At 37.2% G+C, this 14,406-nt stretch overlaps 1 protein-coding gene across 2 annotated transcripts; it reads right to left on the minus strand.

Annotated features, from left to right (window-relative positions):
* Positions 1 to 785: 785 nt before the first annotated feature.
* LOC132055734 (beta-fructofuranosidase, insoluble isoenzyme CWINV3-like) lies at positions 786 to 7,316 on the minus strand. 2 transcript variants are annotated; one of them, XM_059447705.1, is made up of 6 exons: positions 7,171 to 7,316; positions 5,592 to 6,418; positions 5,200 to 5,358; positions 3,985 to 4,223; positions 2,765 to 2,855; positions 786 to 1,168 (listed from the first exon to the last, which is right to left on the minus strand). In XM_059447705.1, exons 1-6 carry the CDS (start codon positions 7,217 to 7,219, stop codon positions 989 to 991), a joined length of 1,545 nt encoding a protein of 514 aa, XP_059303688.1. In that variant the 5' UTR covers positions 7,220 to 7,316; the 3' UTR covers positions 786 to 988. The 2 variants fall into 2 exon arrangements, with proteins under 2 accessions (XP_059303688.1, XP_059303680.1); XM_059447697.1 differs by lacking the exons at positions 786 to 1,168; positions 7,171 to 7,316 and adding an exon at positions 1,191 to 1,477.
* Positions 7,317 to 14,406: the final 7,090 nt, after the last annotated feature.

Genomic DNA, 14,406 nt, shown 5'->3' on the forward strand with positions numbered 1-14,406 from the left:
AGCCTAACCAAAAAGAATTCCTCCTTTTTTGTGTTATATTAACTTTTATACCGGAATGAATTATTTTGTTCCTTTTAAAGATGTAATATATATTGGTAGGAGTTTTTGTTGAATACCCCTCCACCTCAAGGACTTTTATATTAAGCAAAAAAAATAAGTAATGATTATTTCATAAGTTTAATCGGATTATAATAACAATTCAAAGCGCGGACGAATTTCGTAATGCTCATAAATTGGAACCTATAATGTATAAAAAAAAATTAATATTCATGTGTCTAAGGCGAATGAAGATTTGACATGACTTATGACTTGAAACGTTAAGTTGGTCACGTGATTGAAAGTAGGTATTAACTTGGATTTCAATTTTCATACAAATTGTTGATATTATGAGCTAAATACTTTTATTATATGCATGCTATTTATATATGTTCGAGCATGTATTTGTCTTTAAATTAAAGTACCATATCACTAAAGTAACATCAAGTGTATAAGTTTCTGATTTCAAATTGTCTGTTGCTACTTTTTTTATGTTTTGATTTCTATTTTATAACTCAAATAACGAACAACAACAACATACCCAGTGAAATCTCATAATGTGAGATCTGGGGAGGGTAAAGTGTACGCAGACCTTATCCTTATAAAATATTAAAATTTATGTATACCGTTTAAAATTTTCGTATTTCAATATCATTTTTTTATTAATTATTTTCGGATAAGTTCCCATGGAGTAGTACTTATAAATCTTGTGGTGACTTACAAAGAAAAAACAGCATTTGCGTAACGTGTCAGGTGGAGACATTCTTTAGTTGATTTAATGCATGACAATATTAAATCATAAAACAAACTTTGAGTTTCTAATTGAAATTGAAGAAGAACTTGATTATCCCTGCTAAACTTATTGGTCGATGAATAGTAATCTTCTTCGGGAGATTGAATAAGAACTTGATCATCCTTGATGAACTTATTGGTCAATGAAAAGTCATCTTCATCAGTTGATCTGAGCTTGCTTTAGACTCCAAGCATTTAAATTGGAGATCTCAACATGCTGTGATCCGTTGTTGAAAACAAATATGCGGGCCTTGTCGTTGATGGCCAATGTAGGGTAAACCCTAGCTGTAATGCAAGTTTTTCCCCCTCCGCCAAAGCTTTCTACTATGGAGTGATCTATCTGTTAAGGAACAAACAGGGAAAATACAAAGCATATGAGTCTAGCTCAAGTTACAAAAGCTAAGACCGCCTCATTACGCAAAGAAGTCGGTCCACCAGACTAAAAAATACTTGAGAAAATATTGCATGATAAGCTCAAAGAATAAGAACGACGTAACAAGATAGAAACTAACAGAGAGGCAAGATGAGAACTTGGATCACATACACAAAGGTATCTTAACAAACGGAAAACAAGAGTTCATAGCAAAATGGAGTCTGCGAAACTTCAGAAGTGTTGCAAGAAGAAGCCCAAGAAGTACCACAACCGCATCTAAGGAGGTGTACATGGAAAAAACATCCAAACACCATGTATATAGATGCAACATGAATAGAGGTGGTCAAGATCAAATAGACTACTTCCTTTAAAGAGGCTACAAAGATTAGTATGTGGAGGAAGTCGGTAGAGGAGGAAATTCACAAAAAGTTTGTACATCAAAATGATCCAAAATTTCAAAATCACTCAAAATGGATTCAACAAACAAATTAAGTTTTTGTTGAGAGGGAGTGTTACAAGTCATCACAAACTTAATCAGCATCCAAGATATTTCAATGTAGAATCTAAAATATTCAAAGAGTTATAGAGAATCGAAAGGAGAATGAAAATATAGAGTGAGAAGCTAGAATGAAAATATAGAGTGAGAAGCCTAGAAGTTAATGGAAGGTGTATTTCTAAAATATTTTACCTCCCTAGATCCTTCCATCACCACCTATAAACGAAGGTGGTCATTTGAGTTGTAGGTTTTCACGTAAAAAGTGAGAGCAAGTGAGGTGTTCAAGTAAGAAGTTAGAACAAGTGAGGTGCTCGAGTGGGAAGCGAGAGCAAGTGAGGTGCTCACGTAAGAAGTGAGAGCAAGTGAGAAAGAGGTGAGTAATCAAGCAAGCAAGTGTGAGAGATAAAAGAAATAAAAGAAAGCAACAAAGAGAGTTGCTAGCGTGTGAATGCAAGAAATTGAGTTTAAAAAAGTTGTAAGACCATAGTTGGTCCTAATTTTAAAATAGTGAAATTCAAATTGTGAGCAACTAACTATGCTAAATAATTTTCAACAAAAAATAAAATAAAATAATTTTCAACAAAGATGTTTTAAATGGGAACAAAAAGTAAACACCTATGCCAAAAAATGGTAAATACTTACCCACACCAGGTGTTTACACCGAACTAATACAACTTGCTGTAGTTAAGTAGTTTGATAAAGTAAATCTATACATTAATTTACCATGGTTAAGTGATAACTATATATATTCATACACATGGCATAGATCTATTTGTTAGGTGTAACTCCCGATGTGGATAAATTTTGACCCGCGAAAAACCCACCGATGTAAATCCCCCATTTGGGAACATGCTCGAAGAGTCGTTTGATCATTGTTATGGTCAATTTCCTTGGTATAGATAGGTTCATTTCGTTTTGTGATAGACATCACCAATCAATAGAACAATCATATGACCTATTACCTGGCTTGCTATTAACCATCACACCTAACATTTGAAGCTGAAGTATACTACATGTATGTCAATACTAAAAAGTTGGAAGATTTGTATTTTGGTAAGGAAACTTACCAAAGTCCTCAATGACAAATGTTGCTTAACAGGATCAACATCCAAAAAGCCTCCATAAGTGGTCTTGTCATAATCAAGATCCAACGACGACCTGCGTTAGAAAATTTCACTATGAATTTCTAAATTTACAAGTAGAAAATTAATTTGGACGCTAACAACTCTCCATCTTCAAGATACAAAGTCATCACAACTTATGGTTTACGAGACGGTATCTTTAATCTTTAAATTAGCAATAATATTGTTTTATAGTCGTATAATAAGAGTAGACCTTTCATGCAACTGAGCATGTACCTATAGGTAACCTTAGGGATGAGAACATTCTGACCTTCCCTACCCGTTCAAGTTTGGATGGATCAATGACCAACCATCTATAAACTCAGCTCAGTTTGATCCGCCCAATTCAGCCCATTCAAAATCTGATCATGAACTGATATGTAATTCAAATTGATCCGTGAGAAACCTTATCAAAATATAATTTTTTGTTTGATATGTTTTATAAAGCCATAATATTAAAAAATGCATTAGGTAATTAACAATTTTTTTTAAAAAAACAAGTAATTAAACTTAGTAAATATTGAGAAGGTTGAGTTGTGGCTCATTTCTTAGCAGATTTTAGCTTAATATATCTTAGCTCAAGTAATTTTGACATGTCCATCAACTTATCCCGCCCAAATTCAGCCCTGCATGCCCACCCATTTGACACCCCTTTCATGCAACAGATCATGTACCCTATAGGTATCCAGAGAGATGGCAAAATTAGTCCATAAAAACACGACTTGCCCAATCCATTCAAATTTTATTAAGACAACCCAATTTGATCCCCCAATTCAGTACATCCAAAAATCTGGGCTGATATGTGATCTAAATTGACCCGTGAAAGATCTTATCGAAATATTTTAATTTTTTTTTTTGTTTGATATGTTATATTATATAACTATAATAAATAAAAAAAGTTTTATTAGGTACTTAAAACAATTTTTTTTGAAAAAAATAAGTAATTAAACTTAGTAAGAGTTGAGCGGGTTGAGTTATGACTCGTTTCTTAGTGTTGCGAAGATTCGGGGGTTAACTAGCATACAATCACACACAAAACAAATAGAGAAGAAAAGCAACACTAAAATTTAACGAGGTTCGTCTAAACCTAAGCCTCGCGATAGACGCACAAAGATTTTTTTACTATGAAAGTAAAGAGGGACGAAAGAAGAAAGAGGTAGAGATACCTTTTCTGATCACTGCACATAAGCACAACAAACTTGTCATCCTTCTTGAAAACTATAAAGAAGACTGCAGTAAATTCTTGAATGTTACTTGAGGCCAAGACAAGCAAACCAAAAGGACCTACACCACTGTTGGCTGATGAACCTCTTTGGCTACATATCTCTTGTGGATTTGTCCAGCTTGATTCAAGAACCTCTGCTTTCTCAAGCATTGGGATTGAGAAGGAGATTTCTACATCCGCCTGAAAGAATTTAACACTAGTATTTAGCAGTTGTATGTAGAGGCGAATTCAAAATTTAAAATTTATGGATTTCTACGGTGATCTCAAATTATTGTAGAGATTCACAGCCAAATATATATATAGATATTTAATGAATTTCTTATTATATATAGTCAGTACTCTACATCCACCACTGGTGGAACCAATGCATATCCTTTTGCAAAAATGAATGGTTGCCCATATTACCGAACCGTCATTTGACTTTACCAGTTCCACTCCAATTATCGTTTCTCTTTAAGCAAGAGTTATAAGGGTGTGTTTGGTACAAAGGAAATGTTTATCATGAAAAATATTTTCTTAGAATTTTTTTTTTTTGGAAAACAAGTGGAATTTAATACTTATTTTAAAGGGCCAAATACCCCTGTATTATGAGAAATGGTTTAAATATAACCTTCTTGTTATATTGGTTCAAATATACCCCTCGTCTGTTAAAGTTATCTAAGGTGGACATCCAATCCTACGCGGCACTGACATTTGATGAGGTGGAAGCCGCGTGGCATGTCACCGCATCACCCACACTCATTTTACCCCTCCCTCTATTCGTTCTTCCTCCACTAACATTTCCTTCCCATCTGCCACCATTGCTACCATTATTGCCATTTAGTTAGAGCTCTAGAAAAAAATGTTCTTCACCGGTGATAATAATGAGCCACATAAAGGCTGCAGAGCCCAATATTTTGATATTTATGTGCATTATTAATCACTTGGATTGAAGAGCATTACAAATTATTTTACTTCAAATTAAATTACTTTTTGAAATACAGAATTATATGAATAAGGGAGAACATCAAAGGAAAATTAATAATTCATATAAATCGCTTAGTGGGAAATGTGCTGAAAAAATCCAACTAGTAACTAAGTGTAGAAGTTCTTGAAACTCAGTGGGAGATTGTGCAGTTGAAGCAAATTTTCAAAAGCTAGGTTGAAAGAACTATACCTGTGCACCGGTGACACCTGAAACTTCAACCACTGAACCTGCTTTTAGTTTTGTAATTGGTAACTTAACTTGGTCTGTCCTCAGCTTTTCTATTTCTTCTACTGGCCATTGAAGCAATTGCTTCCCAGATTTGTCCAGCCAAATTTTTCTAGGAAATGCCTGAAAATAATAAAAGGCAGAGTTATAATTTCTAGTTTATGTGTTCTGAATCACAATTCGTTTGGTTTAGTGAGTTATAAATAGATTCTTTATACATATCAAATGAACTGTTTAACACCAAATAACAAAAACAGGATTTGTAACCGAGCCGAGCCAGATATGGTTCATCTGATTTTGTGAGCTAGTTGTGCCAAAGAATTATATATAAAAATGACATCAAAACAAATTATTACCTGAAGACCAGACCATCCTTTCATTATATCAATGTTGGCACTTGTAGACTCATTGATCCAAGAAAGCAAAATCCTCCTCTTCTTGTCACTGTCATAGAAGGACTTGGAAGCATAGTACTTTCCATAATCTAATCTTAATCCTGACTCATTATCTACAGATCCCGCATCCGGAACATAAATATCCGTGTGACGATCATACGTTCCAACCGTGTAATATTCAACCAGAGATCGAAACACGCTAGCCTTAAGTACATGTTTGTCTTTTGATACCGGAAAAAAGTCAGGGCATTCCCACATTCCAGTTTCGTTCGATGAATGCAGGGGATGTTCTGCTTCTGTCCAATGTACAAAATCCGCGCTAGTGTACAAAAGAGCGAGTCCAGTATTTTGTTCTCTTTCGTTCCCTACGATGACTCTCCATTTCCCATCGAGGCCTAACCAAGCTGTAGTCGGGTCCCTAAATAAAGTAGTATTGATTTTGTTCACATCATTAGGTTCCATAATCGGATTATGAGGTGATTTAATCCATTCGAATAGATAAGGGTCGGATGGATCTTTGGGCACGGCTAGATTTTGGACTTGATTATTATTCGAGTCTATTCCAGTATAGAGTATAGCTGGCGTGCCATCTTGGAGAATTGTAGCGGAACCTGACCAACAACCTTTGATGTCATAGGATGGGTCTGAAGGAAAAAGAGCAATAGGATGAATAATCCAGTTGACAAGATCAGCTGAAGTAGCATGACCCCATGTGATGTTTCCCCATACTGCACTTCCAGGGTTGTACTGGTAAAATAAATGGTATATTCCTTTGTAGATCATCGGTCCTGCACGTTTAGAATTTGAAGCTTATAGGTTCGAGATTCTAGTCTTCTAAAGCTACTTCTTTATGGCATTTCCACTTTAAGAAAAAATCCAATCCCACAAAGGAGTGCTCATGGAACTTCTATCGAAGTTCTTTGGACCATATTTCCTCGTATCGCTATACATATTCAACGAATATTTATATACAAATATGGAGTTTAAATCAAAGCTATTGGATTCAGCCGAATCCGCAACCGACGCGCTAGTTATGCCCTGCTTCATAGCCAGTTTGAATTGGCTCTTAGATTTTAACGTTTGAAAGAAGATGTTTTTTTTTGCAATTATATATGACGCTGATAGTGAAAAATGCAGTTATGATATAGTATATTTATTTCAAAAGGAAAGAAGATAGAGAAAAGAAATGTGATGCATCCCCTTAGAAAAATACAAAGGGAGTATTATTTATATTATTTAGAAACATTACCTATAAGGACAAATTACCTGGTATAACAGGTAAATCTGGCATGATGGTATAAAAGTTTAGGTTTGCTTGTTAGAAGGGTGAAATAGTAAATTAACTTTTATAATATTTGTAAATAATTGCAACCGGGGCCGGGGTGTGGGCGTGGGGGTGGGGGCGGGAGCGAAGAGGGTGGGGGGTGGTAAGTTACTGATCCAATTAGTATTCAATCACTTTTTTCTTTTGCAGATTTTATTTGGTTTAGCAACTCTATCTCCTCTAAACAAAAGTTCACAATTAGACGAGAAAACTTACCATTAGGATCTGTGAATCCAAAGTCATGTATTCCCCAGTTCACCAGCATTATAAGTCAATGACACCATCCACCAAACAAAAATAAACAGAATTTTAATCAGATCACACAAAATTAATCACAATATGAAAAAATGGATGAGCATGTTAAGAATGTACCATTCATCCAATTCTTAGGAGGTTGGAAATGATATGCAGTTCTATAGGGTTGATTTTCAGTACTATCTGTAAACTGGAGGAGAGGAAAAGATTGATTTACACTATTGAAAACTTCAAGCTGCATAATATCGACACCAAGTGTAGATACTATTATTGAGCTAAAGAGAAGCAAACAATATGGAAAACCCATGAATCTGGCTTTGGTGAAAGCAAGAAATCCAACTGTTGATTAAAAAAAATAAAAAGGTTCTAACTTTCTAGTGCAAATGATGTATACAACTAAGAGAAGTACATATAGACTGTCCCACCACTACTTCTTTACCCTCACTTTTGCAAGTCAAAATAATATATTCCAAGTTTTACAAGTCAGAATATTATATTCTAACTAATCTTACATACAGCAAATTTCATGACCCCAAGCAGAGGAAACGTCCAGATCTAATGTACTAGTCAATTTAAATATATTCCATATTGTCTGTCTAACTTCAATCTTGTTCCTAGAACAATGTTAATTTGATGGTGCAGGATTTTAATTCTTGTACTTATTTTATACGAGTTACAAAAAAGTGTTAGGTGACTAAGAAGACCATGATTAGCTAGTAGGTGAGAGGGACCTTATATATAATGAATAGAAATATTTTACAGCTTCGCATTTCGCATATCATACTATTTACATAGATATTTAATATCTTTAATTCTAATATGTTTGAGGGTGTCCAATTGTTGAAAGGATATTGTCGGAGGTTGACAAAGACCCGAGGACTTTGTAGTATGTTGATTGGCTTGTGGGTTGGTTGCTAGACATAGAAATCCTTCAAATGGGAGTAGGCATAGTTAGTGCCCGTGCTCGACAAAATGCCTCAGTCATCCAACCCTTGAACATTCGATCTGACTGTGATGTAAATGATTTATGTGATGTAGACTAACATTCTTAGGGTTGTTTGGAAACCGCGGGACTACCGTTAACTAGGAAGCACCCGATGTATGTAAGGCAAACCTTCGAATTCGAAATTTCTTATTTTCCCAAAGTGTCACGTTCCTCTCATTCTGACTTCATCATGCGTCATGTGTCTTTTATGATTCTTTATCTATCAAATTATGTTATTTAACCTTTTGATCATTCAAGCATGATATATTTTACGAATTTCCTGTTCATATATACTTCTTGCTATTTGAATGATGACAATTAGTTTTCGTTGAACGTTTTATATGAAATTTTTATGAGTTTTCTATTAGCCTCCATGATCTCGAAGGTAAAGAACGCTATGGGCCGATGAGCCATATGGAGTGATTTATGAATTTCGCATACCATGTTTTTTACATAGAGGTTTGAAATCTTTAAATTCTAGATGTGTTGTTGACTCATCAATTGTCTTAACGAAGAATGTGACTCACTCGCCCCTTACAAATATATACTCATATTTTAAATATTTTCATAAGTTTAAAAATTATAGACTTTTTAATAAAATCACCTTAACGAAAGTTACATTTCAAACTTACCTTGACGTTGCCTAACACTTAAACGATGTCCACAACGTCCAAAAATATTCAATCTACATTCAATTGTCACAAAGATTGACTAAACAAATTAATTCCAACAAAACCCGTCTAAGGTTCATACGTTGGCTGCAAGCCATCCAAATCCCATCCCCTTTATTAATCCCTAATTCATGCCCATTAGTCCAAAATCAATCTATTGGAGTCATAAGAGTTCTTATTTAACTCATGCACAAACCCCAATTTACTATTCACCATTTTTTTTCCCCATAAAGTTCATCCATCTCAAGAACACTTATTTCTAGAATTGCTTCAAAACCATATTTAAATTATAGTAATTTTTACCCACAAATATGTACTTAATAAACTTATTTAAGCATCATAACCGAAGGTCAATGTGTGAGATTACCTTTTTGGAGCAAAACCCAAAATTTTAAGAATTTGAGATTCTTGATGATTTCTTGAAAATCTGTATATTTAATTAATTGTGGATGTTATAACTTGCATTAAGTAATTGAAAAATGTACAAAAATCACCATTAATAAGTCACAGTTGGAGTATCTTAGATTGGTTGCTGGGGGTCTCCTTCTTCAAGCTCTCAAAGCTTCAATAAATGCCTCCAATTATTCTTGTCTGTCACGCCCCAAAATTTGAGGAACATATCGGCACCCGATACCTTAATTTTGATCGAGCGAACCACAACTATGACTAATAATACTACTCATATGCCCTTTAAATCATATTCCAAACGAAAAATTGTAGCCGTTTGCAATATAAAGCATGTACGAATATACATGTAAAAGAGTCATCAAACCGGAACAAGAGCCAATTGGGTAGATCAACAAGTCCTTATTTCACAGCGCCAACTTTCTCAAGTTAGAGTCTAACTATCTCTATTCTAAGTAGCACCCGAAAAGGCACATGCTAAGCAGATACCAAAACCATATCACCATACGCATCCAAAAAGCAAGTAAGTGCTCATGCTAAATATACAAAATTACCCTACTATGTCTATGAGCCTCTACGACTAAATGAATGATAAATGCATGAGTACATGGTCTCCCGACTATCAAGAGAATATAGAAATATCTAGTCTTCACCTAACGGACGGTAAAACATACCAAAAGTTAGGAAGGGAGATGACAATCCTAGCTCGACTGGACATCACCGTCAAAATTTGTGCATCTGATGAATCATAACAACTAGAGTCTGAGGACATTGTAACGATCCAACACAGACGTTTTGAGTTTTAGAACTCTCTTCCCCTATTTGAGACTTTTGGTAGGTTTATTTGGTGATTTATGAATTGCTAGTATAGACGGCACGGGTCCCGAGGGTCTCAAAGGCCTTTTTTGGAGAACTTGAACTTGAACTAGAAGCCTTTAAGTTCCTAAAGTTGACCAAAATCCGTAAACGAACTTGGTTGCCTGATTTCAAGGTTCCAATAGGTTCATATGATGATTTTGAACTTGCCTGCAAAATTTGGGCAGTCTTCGAGTTGTTTCTGGCTGATTCTAACCACATTGCACATTAGTAACATTCTAAAAGAAAAATAAAGAGCCCAACCCTTGATTTGGTGCATTAGGTCCATATCATTATTTCTGACCCATAGAAACTATTTTCGTCCGTTCATAGTTGATGTGCCGTGAAATTACGGCACATTCGATACTAATTCTTTAGACTTTTGTAACTCTTCAAGTACTTTTGGTGTTATTTTTCTTGTGTTTGTGCCGTTTTGTAGGATAAAGTGCTCGGAGAGTATAACAGAGCAAAATGGAGCAAAATATGCCAAGGATGAAGGAAAGCATGACCTGCGGTTCGCAGGTCATACATGCGAGATGTAGATAAAACGCATAAGGTGACAGTCATTTTGGACAAATTAGGAATTGGAAGCAGCACCTGCGAGCAACATCTGCAAGACGCAGGTGCCACCTGCGAGACACATATGATGCTGCAGATGCTGCCACTCATTTAGTGAAGAACGCGCCACCTGCGGGAATTTGGTGCAACCTGCGGTTCACAGGTTGAACATGCGACACCACTTGCGCCTCGCATGTTATGCACGCAGGGGTATTTTTGTCCAAAGCTGGTGCACGTTTTTGGGATGCTATAAATACTCTCCTAGGGTTTTGTAAAAGGCATTATCTATTCAGTTCTTGTCTCTTTATAGTAAAGGCACTTAGCATTGGTTGTTGAAGAGTTTAAATAGGAATCTTGCACTTTTTGTTTTCTATTAACTCTTCAAGTTGAACTCCTCTTAATGGTGGCCAACATTATTTGTGCCTAAATACTTGTACTTTGCTTGGAAAAGAAAGTGTAAGTTAGGAAAAGAGTTCATAGCAAGAATTTAGGGCTTTAAACCCCATCTAATAGCTTGAGCTGGGAATAGAAAAGCTACTTGAGACTACAAATGGGTATTCATATTTGCAACATTCTAAGGCTTGGAAAAGCTTAGTAATGAGATTTACTAATTTGGTTGAAAGACTTTTGGTAAAGATTAAGCAACCCATTGTTTACTACATCTAAGCATATAAATAAGTTGGATTGATACCCAATTGCATTACTTTCCATTGGAACTACAACCTTAGTCCTTTTACTAATAAATTATCTCTTTAACAACAATTAGCGATAAATTAGTTAACAAACTTCAAACCAATCATTATTATCCCCTTTTCCCTAGAAATATAGACTAATAGTCGAGCATTACACTTAGCAAGTATATTTCTTCATTGTATTCTCTGTGGGATTCGACCCCAACCTAGTTGGGTTCTATATTTGAACAACGATCCCTTTACTCCTATTTTGAAGGTGTAATTCTGGCGTATCAAATTTTGGCGCTGTTGCCGGGGAATATGGTCTAGAAATTTACCAAGTAGTGTAAAACTCTACTTTTAGTGTTTATTTCTCTTCTTACTTTCTTGTTATTGATTGTGTTGATTCAGGTGAAATGACTGATTCCGATTTGGATGATGGCATGGTGGAGAAGACTGGGTATGCAGCCGCTATCCGCCCACCTCCGGTCCAAGGGAACGCCAGTTTCCATGTAAATAACACCATGCTGCACCTGCTCAACACTAAGGGCTTATTCGGAGGTCTAGCTAATGATGGCCCGAATAGGCACCTTAAGAACTTTCTTGGGGTGTGTACCACCAATGTGCATCTGAACGTCTCAAGCGAGATGGTCAAATTGAGGCTTTTCCCATTCTCTTTCACGGGGAGTGGTTGGATGATCTTCCGGCCAGGTCTATCACTACTTGGGCAGAATTGACTCAAGCTTTCCTCAAGAAGTTCTTCCCTCCATTTCGGATGTTGCAACTCTGTGACGAAATCAACAACTTTTGTCAACTTTCGACTGAGGCTCTACATGAGGCTTGGACTCGATTTAAAAAGAAAATCAAGAGTTGTCTAAAGCATGGGTTTCCCGATAGCGTTCTTCTCCAAACATTTTATCGGTCACTTGATTCGGTCAACAAGTCGGTGGCCAATAATATTGCGGGTGGGTCCGTGATGGACAATTCTTATAATGTTATGAGTGCTCTCTTGGACAAATTAACCGAGACCAACAAAGCTTGGCATACTAGAGAGACAGAAGTAGTTGGAGAAAGTCCTTCCAAAATAGTATTGTCTCGGGAGACAATCAAGAAGGAGGAAGAGAGAGATGAAACAATGGCAAAGTTGGTCACTCAAATGGGGCTTCTCACGAAGCATGTGTTGGGTGGAAGCACGAAGCGGGTTAATGCGGCGCAGGTCTTGTGAAGGGAGCCCTCAAGATGAACAATGATTCCAAATGTAAGAGGTCAATTTTGTAAATAATCAAGCGCGGGGGGGGGGGGGGGGGGGAGGGGAGGGGAGGGGGTTCCCGGCCTAACTACCAAGGTTCTAATCAAGGATCTTAGTGGCAAGGTCAAGGGAATCAAGGTTGGAACAAAGAGCAAGGGAATTCACAATGGCGGGACAACAATCAAGGTGGTTACAACAACAATTACAACAACCACCAGACCTCAAATCCTTATGTCCCACCCAAGGGAAGTCAACTAATTTCAAGCTAACCATCCACTAGCAACCCCGCTAGTTCTAAAATAGAGGACATGCTATCAAGGGTATTGAAAAATTTAGAGTCAACCGATTCTTTTTGCAAGGAAACAAGTGGTGAAATGAAAAGCATGGGGCAAGTTGTAAGTTCTCATTCAACTTCCATCAAGCAATTAGAATCACAACTTAGCCGATCTCGGCTACACTCAATCAAAAGGTAAGGTTAAGAAAACAACTACGAAAGCCCCTTGGATCCTTTCCCTTCACCGGAAGTCGATGAAGCTCTTGAGAGGGGTCGAAGAAGAAACGCTGAAGAAAAACGGTTCACCGTCCCAGGTTTCAGGGAATTGTATCTAGCCTAGAAGACGGTTAAACTGGGTGGCAATGAGACTCAGGGGTTCAATGCGGAGAAGCGGGTGACTCTGAATGGGTTGCAAGACATGTTCCCAGGGATCATCCGTAAATTAAACACATTAAGATGGAACTACTTCATGCAACCCGCCGAGTATTGTCCAGCTCTCGTGTAGGAGTTCTATGCTGCTTATGGAGCTATGTTGAATGCCAAACTCAGTCGCCGCCAGCCCAAAAAGAATCTTGAGCATCTCAACTAGATCCCAGTACGATGTGTGGATGTTGATTGCTCGGCCGATAAAATCGATGAGATCATTTTTTAACAAAGGGAAGGTGACCCGATTGGAGGATGGCCCCCGCATACTTCCGAATATAATGACAGGATCAAAGTTCAATCAGAACAGTGTGCGTTGGTGTCATCAATTATTGCATCTAAGACACTAGAGTGGATTGACCCAGCAGTTGGCATTCATAAGAGCACCCTAAATCTCGAGCCAAAATTCTGGCTATCTCTAGTGTTCTCAAGGGTGATGCCATCAAAGAATGACACTGATATCTCCATTGAGAAGTGTATCCTGGTTGCTTTCCTCATGTTCGGGTTTATTGTCGACCCGGGGCTGATTATAAAGGATGAACTGAAAGATCGTGCCACACAGAAAAATACTTCACTCCCCTTCCTATGCCTTATCACAGAACTATGCCAGAGAGCAGGGTGCATAAGATTGATCGGTTGGATAGAATAGTAAGGGCTGAGAACAGATGATATTACTAAAAGTTGGAACCGTGTAGCAAAAAGAGAAAGAGGATCACGAGCGACCAAGGGCCTCAAGCATCGAGCTTGATCCTCACATCATTGACACAGAGGGTCAGGCCACTGTTCCAGCTGCGGCTACTCCAAGTTCTTGGCCCTCAATGATTCACTCCACTTCTTCAAGGCCCGAGCCTTTGACTGCCCCAGCTACTTCTTCAGCTACTGCTCTCTTCATTCTTGTGTCCACTTCAGTTGCCCGAGGGCAAGGTATCACTAGTGAGGGTATGCGGTTGATTAGAGCGGCAGATGCCAAGGTGAATCAACTTGTGAACCACATCCCAAACTATGTCAAAGAGGCAATAGAAGCAGCTATGAGACCATATTCATATGCATTCAAAGAGGTCAGACAAGAGCAAGAGCAGATTAAGGGGCATGTTAAGGCGATTGAG

The sequence above is a fragment of the Lycium ferocissimum genome, chromosome 1 (genome assembly GCF_029784015.1).
Source record: "Lycium ferocissimum isolate CSIRO_LF1 chromosome 1, AGI_CSIRO_Lferr_CH_V1, whole genome shotgun sequence".
Taxonomy (NCBI): domain Eukaryota; kingdom Viridiplantae; phylum Streptophyta; class Magnoliopsida; order Solanales; family Solanaceae; genus Lycium; species Lycium ferocissimum.